A 26,245-nucleotide genomic window follows, 5' to 3' on the forward strand; every position below is an offset into this window, starting at 1 on the left:
TCCACACTCAATCTCACCAACAGCTCCTTTCAAAGATATATATCCCTCCAAAAAATGGCAAAAAAGGGGAGGGAAGTGTGTTTTAGATGTGTGTTACCATATTAAAAGCAAATTTCAGGAGTTGCAGGAATTGCCTGATGTTGAGAGCAGCAAATACTTGCTTCAATATCTGCCGTCTGTAAATTGAATTCTGTAAATTGAAATTCATCAATTGAATTGATGAAATAAACTTGTAGATGAAATAAAGTTGGAAATCAGGACTCCTGTGCCACAGGCTTGTCTCTGGGCAGGTCTTGGGCCTGTTACAAGTTTTGGGGAACGCCAGCAAAAATCTGAAGTGGCTGTGGTGGATGAGCAGAGAGAGCAGGGCTGACTGGCAATGCAATATTCTGTTTTTCTGTGTCCCAGTGTGCAGTGAAGCTGGCCAAAATGGTGGGCTACGTGAGTGCAGGCACTGTGGAGTACCTGTACAGCCAGGATGGCAGCTTCTACTTCCTGGAGCTGAACCCACGCCTGCAGGTGGAGCATCCCTGCACTGAGATGGTGGCAGATGTCAACCTGCCAGCAGCACAGCTCCAGGTGAGCACAGAACGTGGGATTTCTCAGCTTTCAGCAGGTTCAGGGGTGGTTTGAAGTTCCCCCAAGCCACAAGGGGATCCCTCAGAGATCCTGTAGTATGCTGTGGTTTGTCAGTCCCTTGTGTGTCCCCCCCAAACTCCTGGCCCCCAACTTTCCACAGTCCCCTAACACTTTATTAAGGCTCTGTATGATTTTCTACTTCTTTTTAAAACTCTATCTATAAAAAATACCCAACTAATGAACAGGGCAAATGGGATTTTGCTCCATAAGGCTGCAGCCAGCAGCTGGTTCTGCAGGTTACTTTCCCTACAGTTTATAATTGCAAAATTCCACAGTTTGCTATAACCAATTAGGGCCCTTCTGTCTCACTGGGACCTCAGTATATTTTTAACAGCCCTAATGCATGCCCATCCTCAGCTGACCTGGCACTGCCAGCTTCCCCTGGAGCCTTTTAATCAGTCAGTGGAAAATACTGGCTGAAGGGCTTAAGGTGGATATTACACTGAGCTGAGTTGGGAAGTGGGAATATTTGTCTGTGCGAGGAGAGAAACTTAGTGGTGGGGTTTTTTTATTATTATAATTATTTTTTTTTCTCCTTAGATTGCCATGGGGGTCCCCCTGCACAGGATCAAGGATATCAGGGTGATGTATGGGGTTTCTCCCTGGGGAGACACGACCATTGATTTTGAGAACTCAGCCCACGTCCCCAGTCCCCGTGGCCACGTCATTGCCGCCCGCATCACCAGTGAGAATCCTGACGAGGTGAGAGCTTAAATTCTGTGCTTGGTGCTCACTGTGGGCTCACAGGACCACTCCCTGCTGCTGCTGAAAATGCTTGTCGCCCCTGGTTTTCTTGCTTTCAAGTGTTTGAATCTTTGCAGCCCTGATTCTCGCACTGCTTAATGTAAATTATATGTATTTTTAGAAATTATCTTGTGTTTTGCATAGTTGTTCTCTGAGAGGAGAACTTGATGGTGACCAATGGAGTCAGGAGGTTGTGACCTCCTTGGGACAATCCTGGCCCTCTGTAAAACGTGTATATAAGTAGTGGAGTCAGAAAAATAAAGAAGTTTTCCATGTTTGACCCTGCTGCTGCCTGCTGTCCTCTGTAAGAGTCCACACCCACCTGTGTCCCCTCTAAGTGAGGGGTGATAAATGCTGGCAGCAAATTTAAAAGATTTCTTCCCTTACCTCACTTACACTCCAGTTAGACACAGCCTGGCCTTGTTATACTACACTGCAGCACAAAGAGATGCTCTCAGAGCCTTCAGAACCCTAATTCTGCATTATTTACCCTTTCTTTAGGGCCCAGAGCAATGTCTGTCTGTCTGTCTTTGCAGGGGTTCAAGCCCAGCTCTGGCACGGTCCAGGAGCTGAATTTCCGCAGCAATAAGAACGTCTGGGGCTATTTCAGCGTGGCTGCTGCAGGAGGGCTCCATGAGTTTGCTGATTCCCAGTTTGGGCACTGCTTCTCCTGGGGAGAGAACCGTGAGGAAGCCATCTCGTAAGTCAGGAATGTGGGGAGAGCCTTGGGAATGGCTCGGGTTTGTCCTCTTTGATCCAAAGTGCCACGGGAAAACAAGGCTCCTCACTTCTAGGAGTTCCAAGAGAAATTTCCCTGTCTTTGTCTTGTTTTCCATTTCAGGCTTCTCATCCTGTCTTGCTTTGCAATTCCACAGTGTTGCACCTACATTTCTACACTTTTTGCTCAATTTTTTTTCTTTTTCTTCCTGTCTCTCTCATCCCTGCCTTGTATAGCTGCTGCTGGGCTATGACACAGCTACCACAATGTCAAAGTCCCTCTTTAAAACATCCAGGTGAAGGCTGGGAAAAAACATTGCTAACCTGACTTACCAATGCTTCAGGATGGTTTGTGGACCATGGAGTGTCCTCTGTGGTGTGGGATTATAAATCACCTGGTCCTGAAGCAGACCTGTCTGTCCTGTTATCCACATTTTTCATCCAGAGCCTTTCCCCAGTTCCACTCTGGGTGGGGTGGACATCATGTCTGTCTGTCTGTCTGTCTGTTGTACACCCCTGAAAACATCCTAGGGCCCTGGGTGATGATGACAGGGACAACTCCTGATCTCACTGAGCTGCTCATCAGCAGGGAAATCAATCTTCTCCCATTCCCAAACATTCCTACAGGATCCTGCTCCAGTGCCTGTCCTCCTCTGCTCCGACCTTGGGGTGCTTTTCTGTGGAGCTGCCAGCTCTGTTAGGATGGGATAGATAACAGGGCTTCTTTCCCCTTTCAGGAACATGGTGGTGGCTCTGAAGGAGCTGTCCATCCGAGGGGACTTCAGGACCACTGTGGAATACTTGATCAAGCTGCTGGAGACAGAGAGCTTCCAGCAGAACCGCATCGACACGGGCTGGCTGGACCGGCTCATCGCCGAGAAAGTGCAGGTGTGTTGGAGTCCAGGGCATCCCCTTGGATGAACTGGGACCCGAGGAAGGGAATTTGAGCCCTGGAAAGGGGGTGTGGAGCCAGTCCAGGGGGTTTGGAGGCCTTGGCACAGAGCCCAGGAAAACACTGGCTTTGATTTTAGTCCATGGGAGAGGCTTCTGACACTGAGAGAGGAATTGAAGATCACCAGGAAGTGAAAACAGTAGTTTAGCACAGTAGAAGATGCAAAATTCAGTAGTTTTAGGGTTCTTAGAATAGAAGTAAATGGGGGACAAAATGGTCAAATTTGAGTGGTACCTCATGTCCCTCTCCTTCTTCCTCGTCCTCCATCTCCTGGGGTGGTGATGATACAAGGTAGTGAGAGTGGATTGGGTCAAAGTAGAAATGACCCTTTTACAGGTGCAGCTGCTTCCCCTTGCAGGAACACACGTGGCAATGAGCAGGGGAAGGGGTGGGTGCCTGCTGCTGTTGCAAAAGGGTTTAGGAGTGGTGAATGTCTACTTAATGAATAAACATTTTCAGTGGTGTCACTTCCTGCATGTATCGAAATCTTAGGTTGTCCCTGTTGGGGGAAGTTGGTCTTAAAGTTGTCTAGAAAAGCATTGAGGCCAGTGTTATGTTTGGAATCTGGGGCTGATGACAGTGGAAATGTTGGTGGATCCTCGGGATTTAATCCAGGCAGAAGAAAATGTAGTTTTAAGGAGTTACAGAAATAATGATTTCTGTGCAGAGTTCACATGGCTGCTACACTGACTCGATTTTAAAGAGAATTTGCCATGAACCAAAAATAGAGCTGAGACTGCTGGTTCTTCCAGCTGGGTGTTCAGGCTGGACTGAGGCTGGAGGAGGTGTGACTGTGCCTGTCCCCTTTTTTAGGCTGAGAGGCCTGACACCATGCTGGGGGTGGTGTGTGGGGCTCTGCACGTGGCCGACGTCAGCTTCCGAAACAGCGTCTCCAACTTCCTGCACTCCCTGGAGAGGTAAAAGTTCAACCTGCTCTCTAGTAATTACTCCTGGTGTACAAGTTCTGTTCAAGTCCAGTCCAGGAATGCTCAGGGCTTCTGCTGACTATTCCCAGGCCCCAGGGAGCTCTTTATCTACTGACAAAACTGGCAGGTATCTGCATCTCCTCGAAACATCCCCTGATATCTGCACTGATTGCTTTGGTTTCTACTTGGAGCTCCAGGAAATGGCTCAGAAACATGGAGTTCTTTCTCTGTGTGCTGCTAGGGCAGCATTAGGGAGTCTTGAATCACCCAGGAGTGAATGGGAAGGAGAGCAAAGTTGGCCTGTGTGGCTGGAGACACTTTGTTTGACTTGGTCAACCAGATTCATGTCTACTAAGAGGAGACTCTATAAAAACCTCCTCCCATCTCTCTGCCAGCGTTTCCTAAAGCCTTGCATGCATCTCTGAAGCTCTGTAGACCCTTGGTAGTCATTTGGTGGCTTGTGGAAGATGAGTTGTGTTTTGTGCTTCCCTTCCCAGGGGCCAAGTCCTCCCTGCTCACACCCTGCTCAACACGGTGGACGTGGAGCTCATCTACGAGGGACGGAAATATGTGCTGAAGGTACAGTGTGGGACCCTCCCTCCTCTGCCCCTGAGCTGGACATGGCTGTGTGTGCCGCTCTGGCCTCATCCCTGCACAGATCTGTACAGGGAGTTCTAGCTGAGCAGGGTTTATTTTCTCTGCTTTAGTGGGTGAAGAAATCAGCACAGCATCCCTTACCATAACACCCCTCATGTTGTTCCATTGCAGTGTCTCTGTAAACATTTCAGCCTCTTGCTCTGAGGAGGGTGAAAATTACTTTGTTGCAGGCAAAGATTACTAAATGTTGACCAAAACTTCCAGCTGATTTTTTTCTGAATATGTAGCTCTACTCTGCTGGTGTTTTGACACAGCAACGTGACAGAATTTGCAGCAATTTTTCCCTGTGGTGTTGCTTTTTTGCTGCATGCAAAACCCCATGTTGCAAAACAAAACATTTGAAAGTTAGGAAATATTAGACTTAAGGTTGCCTGTGCAATTTTCATTCGCTTCCTCAGGCAGATTTGTGGTGGTGAAGTTTTTGGTGACAAGGCCATAGGCTGGTTTTTGCAGTGGTGAGAATTCTGCTCCTGCCTGGGTTTATCTCTGATGAGGAACAGAGGCATTGAGCAGCAGCTGGAGTGTTCTTTAAAGGATTTACCCAGCTTCAAATAGGAGCTCTGAGGCAGAGATAGGATCCCTTTCTGCAGGGATCTCCAAGGATCACTTGTTGCTTTCCCTGTGAGACAATCTCTCTTTTTTCTCCCCCAATGATCTCCTCCATTGAGCAGTTTTAGTACACGACTGTGACTTGTGAGTAGATGAGGGTGAGAAAATGGTCTGTGAATGCACAATGAAACCTCAACCATCAGTGCAAAAGGGTGAGAGGATTAAATCAACATTCATAGACAGCTCTAGTTCTGGCATCTCTTGGCTGCTGTGTCACAGAATCCCAGACTGGTTTGGGTTGACCCTTGAGAAAAGTCTCTGTCTTTCTTGTGAGCTCCCTTCAGGCACTGGAAGGCCACAATTAAATCACCTCAGAACGTCTCCAGGCTGAACAATCCCAGTTCTCTCAACCTTTCCTCACAGGAGAGGTGCTCCATCCCTGTGATCAGCTTGGTTACTTGCCTTTGCGACCCCAATTTTTTTTCCACGACATCAAACACCTCCGTTCCTCTTCATTAATCCCCACTATTGCAGCACTTGGAGAGCTGTGTGCTGTGGCAGCCAAGACACTCAAAGCTGTGTTCAATTCACTGGGTAATTCCCATTCCTGTGGGTTTACAGGTGACCAGGCAGTCTCCCAATTCCTACGTGGTCATCATGAACAGCTCCTGTGTGGAGGTCGACGTGCATCGCCTGAGTGACGGGGGGCTGCTCCTCTCCTACGATGGCAGCAGCTACACCACCTACATGAAGGAAGAAGTGGACAGGTAGCAGCCTCTACAGCTTCATGTTTAGCATTTACACAGCCAGAGTGAGGTGTATTTGAGGCTTTGTGCTTGTCAAAAGATCAGCTGGGAATGGAATTCTCTCCTGGAAAGGGTTTACTAGCTGGGCTGTGGGTGAGTTTTAAGACAGAACAGATCTTGGCTGCTGTTAGAAGAAGGATCCAGCTGTGTACTTCATCCATACTCCTCTGTTTGACCCTTAAAAGGGAGTTTTGGGATTATGAAAACAAAAAAAAACCCAGAACCTGGAAGTTTTTAAAATTCTTGAAATTCCACAGCTGCTTTAGAAATAAAGACCAGTTCTACTGTTTCAATGCATCCCCTCAAAATTCCCTGCAAGGATTGTAGCAGTAAAGGGCATCCCCAGGTCTGGAATGTGAACTCTGCCCCCTCTGCTTGTGTTACCTTCTGGGAAAAGTAATGGATCTGCTCAGGAGGACAAAGAATTTGGGGAACTTTCTGGGTTTGAATCTCCACCTCTCAGCTTGTTAAGGTGTTTTTTCCGTAGTTTTGTTTCTAAGTAGAATAAGGAAAGGAAGCCTGGATTTTGCCTTTCCCCTGCCTTCCCCAAGGAATTCTGTTGTTGATCTCTCCTGTTCTTCTTAGGTATCGCATCACCATTGGGAACAAGACCTGTGTGTTTGAGAAGGAGAACGATCCCTCCATCCTGCGCTCGCCCTCCGCCGGGAAGCTGATCCAGTATGTGGTGGAGGATGGGGGACACGTGTTTGCAGGCCAGTGCTTTGCAGAAATTGAGGTAAAAATCTCAGAGAGCTGTTTGGCTTCCCAGGGAAAAGCTCAGGGGGAGGGATGTTGGATGTTTTGGGGCTGGGAGTTGAGCATGAGGGATAATTCACAATATTGCATTTACAAATTTTAACCTGAACTACAGCAGATTAAAATGAGGTTACTACTCATCATCAATGAGAGTGATGGGGTGGGGAAGAAATGACTTAACAGCTGAAAATTTGAGTTTTAATGACTATACACCAAGTGAAGAGCAAAATTTCTCAGCAGTGAGACCATGGTTATCACCTTCCTGAGATTCCAAGGGAAGGTGGGATCCATGTGTTACCCAGCTATGGTGAAGAAGGATTTTCCTTATAGTACTGACACAGAGTCAGAATGAAGCAACAGACTTCATCCTGGTTAGCTGCCCATTTATCAGGTCAATCCCAAAAGTTAATAAGTGCCACTCCTCCCTTCTCCCTGAGAAGTTACTTAACTCTTACAGAGGAGGAGGATGAGCAATTTCTGCATCACGGTGAGGAAAGCACCAGGGGTTGTGTAGGAGTGTGTGGCTCAAAACAGATTTGAGGGAGGGGAAGGTGTGTGATAACAGAGAGGCAATTAAACCAGCTGGGGACAATGTGTAGGAGAAAAATATCAAGACAGAGATCCTGCTATTTTATGTAAGTGTTTTTGCACTGCAACAAGTCGTGGCTAAGAAGGCACCACCCACACAATCCCTGTGGCTCCCAGTGGTGCAGAGCAGAGCAAGAGTAAAACCAGCCTGGCCCCTCATACCCAGCCCTTCTGCTCCAAAGGCAACAGCTCTTGATCCACGGGAGCATTTCTGTCTGGGAAGAGCTGTCTGAGAGCTCTAGAAACCAATCCTGCTTCCCTCTGCTTGAACTGAAAGTGTGACTGTAGCCTTTGAGAGGAGCCTTTGGAATGCAGCAGAAAATTGTCTGCTTTGTTCCTCGTGCTGAGTGTGGGACCTTCCTGAGTCACCTCTTGGTTCAGGCAGTGTGAGCAGTGACCTTCCTGAAATTCCTGCTGCACTATTTTCTGGCCAGCTACTATCTTGTTCTCCCATTCACTTTGGTGTGTCTGAGTTTTGTTCCCAACATCTTGGAAGTTTTGGGAACGTCTGAATGCCAGAGGTGCTCGTGCAGATCTGTCTGTGGTGGGGCACTTCCTGCTGGCTCCCAAAACTAGAACCATTTTGGGGCACATGGAGCTGAGTGTGTAACCTGTTTGTTTTCCTTGCTACAGGTGATGAAGATGGTGATGACAATAACAGCAGGAGAATCAGGCTGTATCCACTATGTCAAACGGCCAGGGGCAGTCCTGGATCCAGGCTGTGTGATTGCCAAGCTCCAGCTGGATGATCCCAGCAGGGTTCAGCAGGTGAGGGGTTGCAGAAGGCACAGGTTTGGTGGGGTTTTAATAAAGGAGTGATGTCAAGAGTGGTACAAGATGAACCAGTGAACCAGTTCCCCATTTGTGCATTGCACTGGAATTGTCACTTCACTGTTTATTTGTCTCAGATGAAGACTGGGGCTGAGATTTTTCTCCCTCTCTCTGATTCAGGCTAAACTTATCTGCTACTCTCTGCTTTCCTCAGTACTTTAGTGGGGAAGTGCCTGTCAACCAAGTGCATTTCCCACTCTGGGAATCCTCACAAGTTAAGCCTTGGCTCCATTGAGGGTAGTGGCTGTTCCCCTGGCTGGTGGCCCACAGGAGGCTCAGTGAGGCTGTTCCCTGTTGCAGGCTGAGCTGCACACGGGCACCCTGCCCCAGATCCAGAGCACGGCGCTGCGGGGAGAGAAGCTCCACCGCATCTTCCACTACGTCCTGGACAACCTGGTCAACGTGATGAATGGCTACTGCCTGCCAGAGCCCTTCTTCAGCAGCAAGGTACTGGGGGCCTCTTCTCCCAGAGCCAAAACAAAACATTCTTACAGCTAAGGGAAGGGTTGGGCAATTTTTCTGCCATGGGGTAACACCCATGAGATGCTGTCGTGGTTTGAAAGCAAAACGAGTGAGAGGCTCCAAGTCAGAAATACAGTTTAATAAGAAGAAAGGTAAAACGGTAAAATAAAATAAAATAAATGCAGTAATACAAAAGAGCACTGACAGAGTCAGAACACACCCTGAGCAGGGTGGTGGGAGCAGTCCAGGTGAGGGGCTCTTCCTGAAGCAGTGATCCCACAGAAAGGTCTGGGAGCTCTGCTCCTCTGGGAATCCAGTGGCTCAGGGCTGCTTGTCCTGTCCCAAATCCCAGATTCTCTCCAGGTGGGAATGCTTGGCTCCTCCCCCTGGGCATTGGGAGCATCTCCCAATGGGATGAGGAGTCGTGCAGTGGCTCCTTGATGGCCCATTAAACAGAGAGAGCTCCTGGAGGGAGTTCCCTGTGAGTCCTGGGCAAGGCATTGATGGGCCATGAGCAGAAGAGCCCAAAGGAGGGGCCTGGGAAAACACTGCCCCACCTGGTTCCAACAGCTCATGGAGATGGGGATGGAATAAATTCTTTGTGCACATCCTACACTGCAATCCAGGACAGATGGGATGTTGGACATCACCCCTCTCCTTTTTCCCCTTCTTGTTTATTCTCTTCATTCTTTCCTTCACACTGCCTTGTCTGTCTCTAGGTGAAGGGCTGGGTTGAGAGGTTAATGAAGACCCTGAGGGATCCATCCTTGCCCCTGCTGGAACTTCAGGACATCATGACCAGCGTTTCTGGACGGATACCACCCAATGTGGAGAAGTCCATCAAGAAGGAGATGGCCCAGTATGCCAGCAACATCACCTCGGTCCTCTGCCAGTTTCCCAGCCAGCAGGTGACCAACCACACCTCATAGAGGGATAAAAATTGGTTTGTGTTGGGGCAAAAAGAGAGAGAAAATTCATTTAAATGATATGGAGGTTAATTGGACCTGAAAGGTGTGTTTGAACATGGGATTCTCATGATGAAACCTACTTGCTGTGTCACTTCTAGGCTTGTCTCTACCTGTGCTGAAGGGTACGTGTTCCCTGCTCAGTAGAGTTTAACCAGGCACTTTGGAAACACTTTAATCTTATCAGTGGCCCTGTGGGCATTTATTTGCTTTTTTGCATGCTACATGTGCTGCAGTGCCATTTGTAGTGGCAGTGTCGCCTCAGAAAAGAGTGATTGCAGCCAAGGGAGGGTAAGGTGATGCTGGAAGCTGATTTCTCCACTGCACGATACAGCGCATTGATTTTTATATCACTGGCAGGCCTTGAACTTCCTTTGCTAGAGTCTGGTGTGTCTCTGCTGGTTGTCCAGCCCATTGAGGGCTTTTCCCTGTGCTTTTTTTTCCATGTTTTGTATTTTTTTCCCCTTTCAGATTGCCAACATCCTGGACAGCCACGCTGCCACCCTGAACCGCAAGTCGGAGCGCGAGGTTTTCTTCATGAACACCCAGAGCATCGTGCAGCTGGTGCAGAGGTGAGCCTTCCCCAGGGGTGCCCTGCAGCACAGCAGGCATGGCAGGGCTTGTTCTGCGTGTCTCCAGCCTCACTCAGGGCTGGCTGTGGTGTCTTTGCCCCCGCAGGTACCGCAGTGGCATTCGGGGCCACATGAAGGCCGTGGTGATGGATCTGCTCAGGCAGTACCTGAAGGTGGAGACTCAGTTCCAGCATGGTGAGTTCCTGGGCTCATCAAGGATTTGATTTGTTAAAAGAGTTGTGTTTGGTGCTGGAAAAGTCCTTTGGAGGAGGTTTGCTCTCACTTTGTGCTGAGGATGAGGTGCACAGCCTTGTTTTTGAGGGTCTCCTGGGTTCTGTAGGGGATATTCTGTCCCCAAAGCTCTGCTGAAGCTGAGAGGTGAAATCAGTGCCTTGCACTGCTGTATCCAGGCACAAGATGGCAATGAAGCCCTGGCTAATTCCAAGGCTCTGGCTCTTACAGGTAGTTCAGATTCCTCTCTTCTTTTGTCCTGCTCCATTACCTGCCCTGGCCTAATGGTACTGCAGATTCATTTCCACTTCAATTTGCTGGCAGCAGAGGATGGTGCAAGGCTTTTTTGCTGTTATTTCATTTTGGTTGTCATTTGAATGAAAGTCTGAGCTCCCTATTCCTCTGTCAGTATTGCTCACAAAGGAGGCATTTGGTGTTGCAGCTGTTTAATAAGAGTGGGATGTTAGAATTAAAGTTTGCAGCAGGTGATGGTGGGAATGATTCCTTCCCAAATTGATTGTGTGGACCACAGAGAAACACAGAATGGTCTGGCTTGGGAGGGAGTTTAAAGCACATCTCATTCCACTATTCCACACCTTCCACTGTCCCAGGTGGCTCCAAGCCCTTTTCAACCTGGTCTTGGACACTTCCAGGGATCCAGGGGCAGCCACAGCTGTTCCAGGGCCTCCCCACCCTCACAGGGAGGATTTTTTTTCTGATACCCAACCTAACTCTGCTCCTGTCAGTGTGAAGCCATTCCCCCCTGTCCTGTCACTCCATCCCCTATAAATAGTCTCTCTCCATCTTCCTTGTCGGCTCCCTTCAGCCCAAGGATATTCTCAAAAAATAATTGTAGAAAAATAAAGACACATCTATCTAGTAACTTGCAATCCTTGCCACAGAGGTGTGAAGGATGGAAAAGAAATGTGCATTTCTGCCTGCAGGTCACTATGACAAGTGTGTCTTCACCCTTCGTGAGGAGAACAAGAGCGACATGAACGCGGTGCTGAACTACATCTTCTCCCATGCCCAGGTCACCAAGAAAAACCTGCTGGTTACCATGCTCATTGTAAGTGTCTGCTGCTTTCTCCTCTCCTTCCCTCCTTCCCTCCTTCCCTCCTTCCCTCCTTCCCTCCTTCCCTCCTTCCCTCCTTCCCTCCTTCCCTCCTTCCCTCCTTCCCTCCTTCCCTCCTTCCCTCCTTCCCTCCTTCCCTCCTTCTCCCCTTTATTTTACAATCACAATGTGGTCTGTTACCACCAAAAATACATCCAAAGTAGCCATCCACGAAATAACTCTCCAAAGCAAAAAAAAAAAAAGTGTCATAATTTTCCCAGATCGAGGCTGAGTTTCTTAAATTCTCATTTGTAAGATGTAAGGATCCTGATGTTCTTTTCTTCCTGGCTCTCCTTTTTTTTCCCCCCTTTTCTTTTTTCCCCCTTTCCCTTTTTGGTGTGTGGTGTGATTGTAAGTAACGCTTGCCTTAAGAATCTCATTATTTGAACACGGAGCCATATTTCCTCTGAGAATTCTGGAGTAGCTTTGAGCCGGGGCTGTTCATTTCTCAAGTAATCACGCTGGCGTGATGGAGAGAGAAAATGGCAGCTGTTCACAGCTCAGGCCTTCAATTTTCTTCAGAGTCCAGTCACTCAAGTGTGTAATTACACGGGGGTGCCGGCGAGGCGTTAGCCCTTGTCAGAGAGCTGGGCTGAGGCTTTGCTGCTGCCTTTGCCAATCAGTGCAGGCACAGCCAGAGCCTGGCTTTGGGCTGTTGTTGTTGTTGTTGTTGTTGTTGTCATCCTGATTATTCCTTGCTGAAATGGGATTGGAACTTTGGGGCTGGTTTGTCACTTGGTGCGGGCAGAGCCTCGCTGGCTCTCGGTGTTGGGTGTGTGGGGAGACCTCAGGGAGCCTCCCTTGTCCCTTTCCTGTTGGGTCATTCTTCCCACCATCGCTGCCAGTTTGTTCTGCTCAAGTAAAGGCCAAACATTCCTTTGAACAGCAGGGAGACCATGGTGGGAGAGCCTCTCCTGGTTATCCGAGTGCCATCAGTGCCACCTCACAGGGATTTCTCCTCTGGGGTGGGAACAGCAGCCCAGGAGGGACAGTGTCCCTGTGGTCACCCTTGGCACAGCTGCTTTGAGCTGCTGGATTTGGAGCTGACAGCTCAGGATGTCCCTGAGCTTCCAGGCATTTCATGAGCCAAAAGAGCATCACTTTTCTCCCTCCCAGCTCATGGGAACGTCCCCCCATGGCACGTTTGGTGTTTGATGGGTGGCCAGGCTGTTTGTGTGGGGTGGGGTGAGGGCAGCCTGTGTGGCTGTGATTGATGTATCCCAGGAATCCATCATTAACCAGGAGCTCTGAGGATGGCTTTAGCAATGGTGTTATGCTGCCATCACTCACCTTTTTTAGCCAGCAGGCACTGAAGGCGGGGTGGGAACTGCTTCATCCTTCATACAGCTGTTGAAATACAGTGTGATTTGTTGTTGTACGTTTGTTTTCTGTGCTTAACTTATGCACATCCTGGGCCTGAACAGGATGGAGTGGCTGGTGGCATGGCAGGGACCTGTTGGATTTCTGTTCCCTGGAGCAGCAACAAAACAACACCCAGGAGTTTGTGTTTCAAACCCAGGAGTTCATGAATTACTCCCCGTGAATCCCCACAGTGTCCTGGAGTGGATAAATACACAGAACTTTCTTTGGGAACAATCCCACTCGTGTTTGGTGGCCCAGGGCTGGTCAGGAGGGCACAGCAGACTAATCAGAGTTAGGAGCTCAGATATTTTCTCAGTGGTTTGAATATGATCTGTCTCCCTGTGTCATCATTCCTAGAGATGCCATCGTGCCTGAGTGGGGCTGCAGAGACAGGGATCAAGAGCAGTGTGAGGGAAAAGCTGTTGAGCCTTGGGATCTCGTGGAGTATGAGCTGTTGTGTAGTTTATTCACTCTGTGGGCCTTCTGTATTCTTTGGCTTTGGTTTTTATTTTATTTTCCCTGGCAGGTTTGTCAATCCCACCTGCTGCACAGAGGTTTCCCCTTATCCTTATTCTATTTCTTGGATCTTCAAATGGCCCATTCTGGTCTGTAGGTGTTTAAGATCTCTTTAAACTTTTAGGCACCAGCTCTTTCTCGTGGCAAATCCTTGTTTCATCTCACATTTCCCTCCTATGATTAATTTATCAAGACAAGCTGTTAAGTGCTGTGTGGAAGAATCACGTTAGAGGCTCCTAGAGAGTTTCCAGCTTCGGGGTGGGAGGGAAGAGGCTCACAAGGAGTGTTGAAGACTGTGGGATTATTCATGGGAATTGAAATTATTTTTGGAAGGAAGCCTTTACTGTTGGCATTTTTTTTTTTTTTTAATGGATGAATTCAGAAGAGTTTTGGAGCAGCGTTAACACTGGAAGTTTATGCTCTTCAGTTTTGTTGTTTTATCCAGCCAGTTTAGGCAGTGAGGTAAGCTTGTGGATTTGCTCAGATCCAGGATTCTCTGGTTAGAAGAAATATTATGGAGTCAGTGCTGTACTGTGGCAGGAAATACAGTACATTATTCATGGGTTTAGTTAGCTTTGCTTAGCCTTGTCAGAGGAATGACAGATCTTTTTTTTTTTTTTCTGGTGTTGGCTGAAGCTGCACAAAGCTTGGGTGGTTTGTGGTTGTGGAGTTGTGGGGATTTCTGAGGTTCAAGGTGTGTTTTTAAATGGAAATTAAGAGGTTCTTTGGCAGTGTGACTCTGGTCACCTTCATGGGGAAGGTTTGCTGACCTTTACGTGTTCCACAAGGTGTCTGGCTATATTTTAAGTTCTCTGAATTTTGTGTTGGTGCTGGGAAAAACTTCTGGTACAAACCTGAAACTGGGCAATGGGAAAAGCTTTTCTGCGTCTCTCTGACAAGTCACCCATTTCTCATGAGTGCCGAAACATGTGCCACAAACAGGAGAATGGGAGATGCTGCCTGTCCTTTCCTTCTTTTTTATTTATGTGGGTAAAATCATTGAATGCTGAATACTTGTGTCCTTGTCAGCCCAGAATTCCAGGATGATCCAGGTCAGGACTCCTGGGGATGATGTGATCCAGCCCTGAGTGTGTGTCCCCTATTCCAGGGGGAGCACAGATGATGTTGTCTCTCTGTTCTAAGCATTCCCTGCTCTCTCTGTTCCCAGGACCAGCTCTGTGGCCGTGACCCCACCTTGACAGACGAGCTGATCAATATCCTGACAGAGCTGACCCAGCTCAGCAAGACGACCAACGCCAAGGTGGCCCTGCGAGCGCGGCAGGTGAGGGATCCCTGCCCGGCCTGGGGCTCCCCCCTTTGGGAAATCCATCCCTCCTGATGTTTATTTTGATCACTATGCAAATGGGGGAGAGTGGGTTCCTGTGAGCAGCACTTTGACAGCAGAGCTAATTAACAGTGATTAACCGTGGTGACAGATGATTACTGTGCTGTTCCCAAGCACTGGAATGTTTAAATTCAACGTGCATTCCCTTTGTCACTGCTCCTCCAGAAAGTTTTGTCTGGCTCACACAGGAGTACCCCATGGTTTGTTTGATGGAGGAAGTGGAAGTGCTTGGTCACCGTGGTTTTTTTGGTGGTTTTGTCATCTGCAAACCTGACCAGCACAGGCTGCCTGGATTGTGCAGGAACAACATGGACAGGCTCTCCAGGTTCCTCAGCTGCCTCACAGTTGTGGATCCACGTGTGCAGGGAACAGGGAGAGCCATTTGCACAAGAACCGATGTTCTTTGCAGCTCTGAGGAATCACCACAAAGAATGCTGCTGGCCTTTTGCAGGGTTTATTCCATCTTTGAGTTGCGCTTTGTCAATTTTGTTTTAACCTGGAAGTAATTGGAAAAACCCCTGGATACTGTAAATTCCAAGAGTCTGCTGCAGAGCTGATTTGAATGTCACATAGGCACCCAGATATTGTTGTGAGCTTCCTCTTCAGCAGTTCAGTTTAACCCTCCCTCTGTTGCCAGGAAGGGGTGAGAGGGCACAGTGGTTTCCTGATAACACTGACCCCGGAGTCTGATCACTCCTCTCTCTCCACAGTCCCTATCTCCAGCCTAAAGCAGGAAAGCTCACACTTCAGGGGTCTCTCCTTTTATTTCAAAGCTTGACTATTGAAAATGAACACGGTGTTTGAAGCTGCTCAGTGACCTTCTGTTTCCTTCAGGATTGTGTTTGTGTCCTTGAACCGTTCTGGCTATTGAACCTCCCTGCAGCAGCCGGGGATGGTTCTGCAGTCCTTGTGTTGCTCTTCCACTTCATTTTCCCTGCTGGCTGCTTCCATTTCCTCCCTCTGCATCCTTCACGTTGGGCATTTAATACCTGGCACTGGTGTGTCTGTTCCCTGCCCTGCCCAGGAGCAGAGCCTGGCTCCAGCACAGTCCTCCCCACAGCTGCTCCCTGCCAGCTCTGCTTCCCAATTAACAGCTGGGCAGGCAATCCCCAGGACCAGCAGCTCTGCGCTGCTAAATCACATGCACTGATGGAACTTGATTGAAGCTGCTCCCTTTCTCCGTGGGGAATTGCCAATAATACAAACAGAGCAGAGACACAAATGAGGCCGGGGAGGGGGGAGAGGCTTTGCAGCATCACCCGGGTTCCAGCCAGGAGAATCTCTGCTGCCTCCTCAAGGATAGAGCAGGCTGGACCTGCCTGGAGGTGCCAGCCTCCTGCTGTTGGCCCAGTGTGACTCATTTTTCTGACATTCCTCTGTGTTTCTCCCCAGGTTCTCATTGCTTCCCACCTGCCCTCCTACGAGCTGCGCCACAACCAGGTGGAGTCAATCTTCCTGTCGGCCATCGACATGTATGGCCACCAGTTCTGCATTGAGAACCTGCAGGTACCCACCAGCCTCCTCTCCTTGGATCCCTGCTTCCTCCTCACTGCCCTTCGTGTCCCAAGGTCCTCGTGGCTCTCAGTTATGTTGGTCTGGACACATCTATTATGTCCAGCTTTGCCCTGGTTTTTGTTTTTGCCACCAATTCTGCATTGAGAACCTGCAGGTACCCACCAGCCTCCTCTCCCTGTTTCCTCCTCACTGATCTTCGTGTCCCAAAGTCCTCGTGGCTTTCAGTTATGTTGGTCTGGACATGTCTGCTGTGTCCAGCTTTGCCCTGGTTTTTGTTTTTGTCCCTATGCCAATGTGGGGATCACCTCACATCATTGTGCCAGTTCTGCACAATCAGAACCAGAATCATTAGGTTGGAAGAGACCTCCAGGATCATCAAATCCCAACCCAATGCTGACCTCAGCTAAACCTCGCAGGGGACAGCAGAGAAGAGGTGCTGCTCCCTCCCTCTGCTCACCAGATACAAAGAAATGGAGTGGAGCTTTGCCAGGGGGAGGTTCAGATTGGATATTAGGAAAAGGTGCTTCCCCAGAGGGTGGTGGGGCACTGAGCAGGGAATGGGCACAGCCCCGAGGCTGCTGGAGCTCCAGGAGCACCTGGAGGAGCTCCTCTCATGTGGATTTATTTTTAGTCCTGAGGAACAGGGAGATGGACTCAGTGATCCCTTCCACCTTCAGCTTTTCTGTGATCTACTATAAAAAAAAGTCATAATCCTTGATGAACAACAGGAGAAGTGTAGAAATCAGGCTTGATTTGGGGTTTTTCCTTTTTTTGCCTGATCCTGGTTGCAAGACAGATTTCTCCTTTAAACCTCTGCTTGATGTGATCTCTCCTAGAAACTCATTTTGTCCGAGACATCCATCTTTGATGTGCTTCCCAACTTTTTCTACCACAGTAACCAGGTGGTAAGAATGGCAGCTTTGGAGGTGAGTTTATTCCCATTAAAAAAAAAAAAATCAAAAAAAAAAAAATCAGTATTTTTAATTTTCCTGTGGATTTGCTTTGTTTTGAGCACTGTCACCCTGCAAGATCCAATAGTGCTTAGAACCTGGTATTTAACAGCATTAACACTGATAACTGAGAGAAATTTTAAATTCAAGTTATATTTGTGTGAGGTGATTGAAGGCAGAAAGTGAAGCTGCTGTCAGAGGGCAGGCTCATAATCCTGATGCTTCTGGCCTTCCTCAAAGAATAATTTTAATTCTGGTTAAATTAGAGTCTGTGTAGCTGCTCATTTGGAAACACCTGTTTATTTTTGAAGACTTTTTGGGCCCTCAGGCCAGTGCTCTGATGGAATTTCTGTGTCCCCAGGTGTATGTCAGGAGAGCCTACATTGCCTATGAGTTAAACAGTGTCCAGCACCGCCAGCTGAAGGACAACACCTGCGTGGTGGAGTTCCAGTTCATGCTGCCCACCTCCCACCCCAACAGGTCAGATCACTGCAGGTGGAGATTTGGGAGGGGTTTGTCCTGCTCTGGCAGAGAAAACTTGTGCTGGGACTGCTGGAGAAGGGGGGTTTATTTGAGTCTGATACAGTTTTCATGTGTTGTCTCATTTTTAACTTCAGTTGGGTGGTGAATTATCTCTGGGATGTCAGTTCTAGCTGAATCCTGAGCCTTCCAAAGGATAAAATTCCAGGCAGAATGATCAATTAATTGGAATTTTAGTGCAGAACAGTCTCTGTCCCCTTCCTGCCAGCTCTTTCTGGCTGCTTGTGTGGCTCTGCTCCTTCCTGGCTTTGCTGGACGAGGTGACACCTTTCTGAGCACACCAGTTTTTGATGGAGCAGACCAAGATGAGAGTTTGATACACAACTCTGTGGTTGACACAGTTTGATTTTCAGTTGACACAGTTTGACTTTCAGTTTGCCATTTCTTGTGACTGTGACCAAAAGCATCAACTCCTGCTGCCTCCTCCTGGAGAGGAGAGGTGGCATTTAAAAAAAACCCCAAAAACCTGATTATCAGAACTTCCACAGGAGCATTGAATCAGAGTGGTTTGAGTTGGAAATACCTTAAAGCTCATTTCCTTCCACCCCCTTGCACTAGACCAGGCTGTTCCTGGGTGTCAGTGGGCTGTGTTTTGCCCAGGAGGGTGTTTTGCTGTCACTTGGGTTTGTCCCCTCTGGCTCTGAGGTCGCAGTGAGTCCCTGCAGCCACCGGGTGCCACTGTTGGTCCATGCCGGGCATTGAGACCTTTCCTCCCTCCTTTGTTCCCAAACATCTTCTCCCTGCTTTCATTTTTTTTTTTTTTTTTTTTTTTTTTTTTTTTTTTTTTTTTTTGGTGGGGTCCGGTCTCGCTTCGTTGAGAATCCATCAGTACCTTTTTATGGGATGGTTTTCAGGGTCTGCTTTGCTGGAAATGAATGGCTGTCCCCAGCCAGCCCCTGAACCACTCCTGCTGCAAATGGGACACGTGTTGGGGCTCATCTGGTCCCTGCATTTCTAGAATATTTGTAAATGATTGCATGCTATTTTTAGTCCCCCTTTATAATGCTCTCCTTCTCCCCTTAATTTTCCTCCATCTCTTCTCTGCTGGCCTCAGTCGCCTTTGTTGCTGGGGGATTTTTTTGGCCTGCCAGTGCTGCCCACTGCTCTGCTCCTTAATCACACAAGGTCAGCTGGGAGAGGAGAGATGTTCCCTGCTCCAGGAACAGCTCCAGGAACAGCTCTTTGGCCTGAAATCCCCTCTCCCCTCACACTGAATTGGCTGGGGCACTGTTCTGAGCTTGGTTTTGCTCCTCAGGTTGATGGCTGGGGGAAAATGCACTCAGTTCCTCGTGCAGGGGGAAGCAGGTTCAGCTCCTTGCAGGTGTCTCCAGCTGCCAGTGATGAATTTGGTGCTTGGGGCAGCTTCTTGCTCTCCCTCTGGGGTGGCTGGAGGGTGCTCAGGGGCTGATGGTGGCACAGGGTTTATAAGGAGCTCTGGAAGTTAAACCCAGGACATGGAAATCTCAAAACTCTGACAATTGTCCTGCTCGAGTCTTCTCTGTTGTTCTCGACCACGGTCTGTGTTCATCGTGTGCTTTTCTGTAGCTCTTGTAGCACAAATTCTTAGGCTGAAAAGCTAAAAATGCATTCCGAGGGCAAACCCCAAAGCCAAAATATCCCAAAATGTCCCTGCAGGGCTGGTGACCCAGGAGCAGATGCCCTTAGGGGAGCATTTCCCTTCCCTTCCCTGTTACACACATTTTTCACCACTGCCTCAGATATTTTTAAACTCTGATCCCTTTGTGTCCAATGTCTGTGAACCTTCCAGAGCCCAAGTTTTACTGAAGCCAATATTCATGTAGAGAAAACAGCAAACTGCTAATGGCTTAAATCCTAATTAGGTTTTTAAATTTACATTTAAATTCTTCTTTATTGGTATTTAACCCTGCTATGCCTCTCCTTAATTGTGGCAGAAACAATCCCAGTCACTCCTCCTGAGCTGCCTGATCACAGCTCGGGCTCAGACTTTGTGGTTTTTTGGCCATGGAAGGATTGCCATCAGCTGCCCACAGGGAAGCAGAGAGGACAGAAAAGCTGTTAAATCTGCTGACAAAGTCACAGAAGTGCAACCTGCTCCTGGTGGGTTTTGTGGGCAAGAAAACTGTTCGGGGGAATTGTTTGTGGAAATGAACGGAAAACATCCTTAATGTAAGAATCCCCCACTGAATGGCCAGGGAGAAATGGGAATCACAGAGGGTTTTGTGGATCTATCAGCACTCCCTGTGCCCTGTGCAGGGCAGATGAGGAGTGCAGAGTCACCATCTGGCAGCAAATGGAGTTTTGGGAGCCCTCTGCCAGCAAAAAGCCAATCTGGAGATGTGGATCCAGGGGGATCTCTGTGATGCTGATGGCCCCACGCTGCAGAGGGAGCTGCAGACCAGTGCAGAGCCCTTTTCTGGGGATGGAGAACCTGCCTGGAGCTGTCAGAGTCCTGGGAGAGGGGATGGGAGGGAGGAATGAGCCCTGCTGGGGGCTGTGCACTGCTCCCTGCTCGTTCTGCCAGCCCTGCTGGAATATTGACTGGTGCTCAGAGGGCTCAGTGCCTTTGTGAGCCTGGCAGCCCAGGTGACACACTCTGAAAGGCCTTTCTGAGGTGTTCATGGAACAGGCCTTGCCTAATCTTGGCTTAAAATCTTCTGTTCAAAGAAACATTGTGTGTGGAGGAGAGGGAATTACAGTGCTTTCTCAACAAAAGTGCTTCTTTCTAATCCCCTCTCCTCTCCTGCTTTCCAGCAGCCTTTCTTACGTCTGAAGCTGTAAGGTTTAAATTAAACTGGGACATTGTCTGCTGCAGCCAGCTCTGCTGCTGCCCTGCTCCTCCCAGAGCATCCCCTTCTCTGCAGCTCCCCCAGCCAGGCTGCTCAGCTGCTTCCTTCACCCCCATTTCCCCTGGAACAGACTAGGAGGGAGGAACTCGGAGATAAATGTGCTCCCAAAAACACATCCCTGTTTTTCTCAGAGCTGGATGTGTCCCCTGTGCCAGATGTGCTGAGACGAGGAGACCTAGAGGTGCTGGATAGATCCTGATTTTGCTCTTGGGGTGGATATATCCTGATTTATAGGATAACCCAGGGCTCTGCCTTCTGCTTCCTTGAGCCCCAAGAGGAAACTGAAATAGAGCCCAGGCTGGATTTGGTCTCTGCTGCCTCAGCTTTGCCTTCCCAACCCCTCTGGGCGTTGAGCTCACACCTTCCCTCTGTCCCTTGGGACACCCCCAGCTGCCCCACTGGGCTTTGGGGTGTCCTGAGGGATCTTGGATCAGGCTGTAGCATTGGGAGGAGGCAGTGAGGAAGGGTTTGGCACTGCAGATGAAGTTTGGCTTAGCTTTGGGGCAGGTGTGACTCTGGTGTGAAGGCAGCACAGCCTTGGGTGCCTCTGGAGCCAGGAGAGAACACACATTCCACAAATGTGGGTGCAGAAACAAATGCCTTGTCTGGCCTGGATTCCTTCCTGGGTCTCCATCCTCTTGTCCAAGGGTGGCATTCAAGCCCAGGCATGAATTTCTCTGCATTTCATCAACACCATCAAACCACAGAGTGGCCTGGGGTGGAAGGAACCTTAAAACTCATCTCATTCCACCCCCTGCAGTGGACAGAGAGCTTTCCCACAGCCCAGGTTGCTCAGAGCCCCATCCAAGGGGATTTCCATCAGTATAAATGTCTCATCTCGTGCTTGGTTTTGCCTGGAATCTCCTCCTCCCCCTGTGCTTGTGGGTGTTTGTTCGTGCCCCACTTTGGACTCCGGTGTTGCTGGTTTCAAGGCTTAGAAAAGTGGTGCATGGTCTCTCTTTTGCTGTCTTTGATGTTTTATCATCTATGGGGTATTTTGGTTGTTCCTGTCTGTCAGCCTCTTCCTTTAGCTTACAGGTAGAATCCATTTGGAAGGCTGAGAGCCAGGTTAGATGGTCCCCAGGGATATTTTAGGGCTTTTTTGGGAACCCCACACTCGCTCACATTGAGAGCAAGGTACAGAGATTTTTTTCCTGCCATCATTTTACAACGATCTACTCATAAAACGTGAATTTCTGGCAAAGTTGAAAGCATTTTCTAGTTGCTGGAACAGCCTCTGGCATCAATGTTTGGATGCCAGGAGTGACCCAGCCGTGCTGCTGTGGGCTCTGCAGCCCCAAAGGGAAAACTCTTGGGCTGTCAGGAAGCCTTGAGTCCCCTCCTTGTCGTGAGAGTGGTTTGTATGAGGAGGGAGGAGGGGGAAAAAAATGATTCCAGGACACCTGTAAATCCCTGCAGCTCCGTGCTGAGGTTTGATGTTAATTAGGCAGCAGGCAGCAGTAATGTGCTGCTGTTCCCTTGGCTTGCCTGCCTCGGAAAGGGCAAAATCTTCCAGCAGAGCAAAGAAGGGGCTGTGGAAGGGGCAGCAAACTGAATGGAACGACGATAATTTTATGCAAATTGGACTTCTGTAGCAGATTCAGCTTGGCTGAATCACAGAGGGAGCAGAAGAATAAGGGGAAGAAAGAGGGAGAGGGGGGAAAAAAAAAAAAACCCAATCAAAATGTATGGTTTGAGGCATGTTTCACAGCCTTCTGGTTAGATTCTTCTGCTGAAATGAAGAAACATAAGAGGAATGGCACTGGTCAGAGCCAGTGGAATTGCTCTTTCTCCTGTGGTACTGCTGTTAATAACTACAAGTGGGTTATTGAGCCAACCTCTGCTGATTCTGCTTTGCTGCCTCATTTCCAAAGCCTTGCCCTGTGCTGGCACTCGCTCACAGCTGCAGCTCTGCATGCATGGCCATGGCCTGGGGGGAGAGCTGCTGCTCCTCACAGAAAAAGGGGGATAAAAGGAGGAGAGGGCAAGGGGAACTTGAATTCAGAGTGCCCAGGGGGTGCAGGAGCAATGAGGCTGGAGCTGGGATCAGCTCCTGCTTAGGAAGGGAGTGAGGAGGGATCAGGGCAGGGCTGGGGTTGGTTTGGGGCACAGGGTGTGAGGCTGTGGGTGCCAGCCCTGCCCCATGGCTGTGCCCATCCCACCCCTGGGGCTGGTTTGGGGTACAGGGTGTGAGGCTGTGGGTGCCAGCCCTGCCCCAGGGCTGTGCTCATCCCACCCCTGGGGCTGGTGTGGGGTACAGGGTGTGAGGCTGTGCCCATCTCACCCCTGGGGCTGGTGTGGGGTACAGGGTGTGAGGCTGTGGGTGCCAGCCCTGCCCCAGGGCTGTGCCCATCCCACCCCTGGGGCTGGTGTGGGGTACAGGGTGTGAGGCTGTGAGTGCCAGCCCTGCCCCAGGGCTGTGCCCATCCCACCCCTGGGGCTGCTGGGGGCTCTGATGTGGTCCTGGCACAGAACCAGGGCATGGTTTGGGCTGGAAAGGACCTTAAAGATGATTTATTCCACCCCTGCCATGGAATTACTCCACACCTTCCACTGTCCCAGGCTGCTCCAAGCCCTGTCCAGCCTGGAACACTCCAGGGATCATCCAGGGGCTGACACAGCTTCTCTGAGCACCCAGTGCCAGGGCTCACCTGGGATCCCTCCCTGACATCCCATCTGAACCTGCTCTCTCTCAGTTCCAATCCTCTCCTCCCTTGTCTTGTTTCCCTCTTTGCCATTCCTGCCTGAGCCTCTCCAGCTCCGTGTGGAGTGGCAGGAGAAGCTCCCAGAGCACAGCACCAGGGTGCCCCTTCTTGAGCCTGAGCTGAACATTTGTTCTGCTGGGTTTTTTTGTCCCTCTCTCTTCCTGAAAGCCTTCCAGGGACGGCTACAGGAGTGTTCCTGCTGGGGGTAGGAACTGCCAGTCCTCTCCAGACTATTTTTTCCGTCTGAAGGAGATCACATGCAGCTTTGCCACTCTTTGCCAAGCTCAAAAAATAGTCCCAACCCCCCTGAGGGCTGGAGGCCAGTTCAGTCCTGACCACAGGCTCTGCAGCACAGGGTCTGTCCCCACCATCCCCCCAAAAATTAAATATTTGTGTTACTTACACCATAATAGATATGTTTTTACGGATTTTTTTTCCCCCTCCAATATGGATTAAGGAGATTATGGGGACTTTTTTGTACCTCTATCAATAATGCTCCCAACACATCTCCTTGTGCTGAAGGTGACTGTGCTGTGACCAAACCAGTCTGGGACAGGAGCAGGGCAGGGAGGGTGAGCAGTGTGACCATGGAGTGACACTGCTCAGTGACACTGAGACTTTGTGCTCACTAACTTGGGTGCCCAAAAAGTTTTTGGTTTGATCTCCTGAAGGAAAGGGGGTGAATGTCCATTCAGATGTTCCTCAAAGCTCTCCTTTCCACCTTTTAATTCTTGCTAATCCCTTTGCACCAGCCTCCTGCGTGCAAAGACATTTTTTTTTTTAAATTTAATCTATGCTATTTTGCATAGATCCCAGCAATTTTTCCATCTTGCACTGAGCACTCTCGAGGCTGTCCCTGGTGTGGGCTGGGCTGTGCTGCTGCTCTGCTGGTGTGAAAATGTGCCCCTCACTCCTCCCTCTGCCTTGTGTGCATCACTGAGCCCTGGGCTGCACACAAATGTTGCAAAAGAATTGCTAAAGTTTTCCTCAAATTCGCCTTCAGTTTGTTCTTTCTAGCCTTGAGGTTGTTCTTTTTAGTGCTGAATGCTGGAAATGCAGTTTATTCCGTGGTGCTGTGTGTGTTTGTCCCTGCATTGTGGGAGCCTGTGCGTGGGCTGCTGCTCAGCCTGGAGCTCTGGCACTGAGGATTTGGCTTCTTTTCCACAACCTGTTGCTATTTTTTTCCTGTGTGAGATGGTCATTTATTTTAATTTTTTTTTTTTTTTTTTTTTTTTTTTGTGGTTTTGTTTGCATCTCTGCTGTTTTGCTCGTCTGGCAGGGAGTGCAAACTCCCCTTCCCTCTTGCTTTGCACTTGGTGTGTGCACAGGGCTTGAAGTGGGGACAGTGGAAGGTGAAGAGGAATGTGGCAAATGCCAAGTGTTTTCTTGAGTTATTCCATGATTTTCCTGCTCTCTGCATGGCCTGGCTGTGCCCCTGGCAGGCAGTGGGTGCCTCCCCAAGGCCCCTGGCAGCTGACAAATTCAGAGAGTCAATTTTAAAGGTGTTGCTGGTCGTTTGTGCATCATTTTTGATGATGGTTCTTGATGATGGCTTTCACTAACCAGTCTGTGACTAACTGTGGTTGTTTGATTACAGAGGGAACATCCCCACGCTAAACAGGTATGGTACTCGTCATCTTTTCACATTTCAAAAGCCACACTAGAAAGAAGTAGCCTAATCCTGAATGTTTTAACCTGTTTTGTTGTAGTGCCCTTTCTCTTTACTTGGGAAACTCAACCATAACTCTTCTTTTTACCTTCCCTTTTCCTCTCCCTTTGTTTAAAACATGTTTTCAGCTTTTCTTTAAAAAAAAATAACCAAAAAACTTTGCATGCAGCAGTCTTTGAAATCAGATTTGCTGGGCGACTCAGCTCATCTGCAGAGGGTTACCCAGCAAAGGGCTGTCCTGGGGTCTTTTTTGGCACTGGATTCCCAAATGTTGACCCCAGGCAGTTCCTCCCAGCCCAACCTGGTGCTTCCCTGGTTTCTCATCCATAGCTTAGAATTTGTCCAGGCTTTTTCACCTCTCTCACACCATAGATGAATCTACATCTCAAACAGCTGACAGCATGTTTTGTTGTGGTTTGGACGCTAATTTTTCCTCCTGTGTCTCCGTTGAAAACTTATTTCTTGTTTTTAAATAATACGTGAGAAACGTCTGGTGTCTTTTTGTTCCAGTTCCTGTTCTGTGGTGGTTTTTGTGTTAGTTGTAAAGAAATGTACACCAAGGCATGTCCTGAAAAATTCCTCTCTTCCAAAACGTGAATACCTATTATTTATTACTGCTTACAAGCCTGTTTAGGGGAAAAATAGTAAAAATGGGCTTGGAAGTCTCACGGCTCTTAATCAGAGATAAATTGCGGAAACAGAGAGTGACTTTAAGCATGGAGAGCTATTAATCACACTGATGATACTTTAGACTTGTTAACACTGTACTCAGGGCTGCAGCACAGAGGGTTTGGTGTGTGGAAAGGAGGGAATCTCAGCAAAGCTGGGAGGTGGCTGTGGCAGGAGTGGCCAGCCTGGGTCAGACTGGCCTGGCCCTGCTTTTCCCTCCTGTTGTATCAGAGGCTGGGAGGAGGAAAATTCCTGTGTCCCCAAGCCCCAGGGAGGGAGAGCAAGGAGCTGGGCCAGCTCCCTGCTTGTGTCTCTTCACAAGTATCACCACGTTGCAGGCAGCTCTTGAGGAAAGTCTGAATTAAGATGAGTCTGTAGAACAGCTCAGGAATTGGTGATAATCACTGCAGAGAAGGCAAACCCCAGCTGTGCTCACCAGAGAAAGGTCTGATCTATTTGTGTGTATTTTTCCTCACTGTGTAAGAAGCTTCCTAAGTCCTGACCATGGCGTTGTGAGTCTTTAAAAAAGCATAAAAATCACAGGATTGGTGAGGTTGGAAAAGACCTTCCAAACCATTGAGTCCAACCTGTGACTGATCCTCACCTTGTCAACCAGCCCAGAGCACTGAGTGCCACG

The 26,245-nt window shown here is 49.0% G+C and overlaps 1 protein-coding gene across 1 annotated transcript in view; it reads left to right on the top strand.

The window, feature by feature from the left end:
* The window catches only part of ACACA (acetyl-CoA carboxylase alpha), a 103,141-nt gene that overhangs the window by 18,124 nt on the left and 58,772 nt on the right, over positions 1-26,245 (top strand). Inside the window, exons 9-28 of the mRNA XM_083875298.1 lie at positions 291-346; positions 409-579; positions 1,180-1,341; positions 1,920-2,083; positions 2,838-2,988; positions 3,866-3,969; positions 4,476-4,557; positions 5,806-5,951; positions 6,576-6,726; positions 7,968-8,102; positions 8,466-8,612; positions 9,347-9,535; positions 10,064-10,164; positions 10,271-10,359; positions 11,340-11,464; positions 14,556-14,669; positions 16,125-16,238; positions 17,084-17,173; positions 17,559-17,677; positions 24,868-24,891. Coding sequence (XP_083731424.1) covers positions 291-346; positions 409-579; positions 1,180-1,341; positions 1,920-2,083; positions 2,838-2,988; positions 3,866-3,969; positions 4,476-4,557; positions 5,806-5,951; positions 6,576-6,726; positions 7,968-8,102; positions 8,466-8,612; positions 9,347-9,535; positions 10,064-10,164; positions 10,271-10,359; positions 11,340-11,464; positions 14,556-14,669; positions 16,125-16,238; positions 17,084-17,173; positions 17,559-17,677; positions 24,868-24,891 — 2,434 coding nt within the window. The remainder of the gene's footprint in view (positions 1-290; positions 347-408; positions 580-1,179; positions 1,342-1,919; positions 2,084-2,837; positions 2,989-3,865; positions 3,970-4,475; positions 4,558-5,805; positions 5,952-6,575; positions 6,727-7,967; positions 8,103-8,465; positions 8,613-9,346; positions 9,536-10,063; positions 10,165-10,270; positions 10,360-11,339; positions 11,465-14,555; positions 14,670-16,124; positions 16,239-17,083; positions 17,174-17,558; positions 17,678-24,867; positions 24,892-26,245) is intronic.

The sequence above is a fragment of the Zosterops lateralis genome, assembly GCF_965231275.1.
Source record: "Zosterops lateralis genome assembly, chromosome: 19".
Lineage (NCBI taxonomy): Eukaryota > Metazoa > Chordata > Aves > Passeriformes > Zosteropidae > Zosterops > Zosterops lateralis.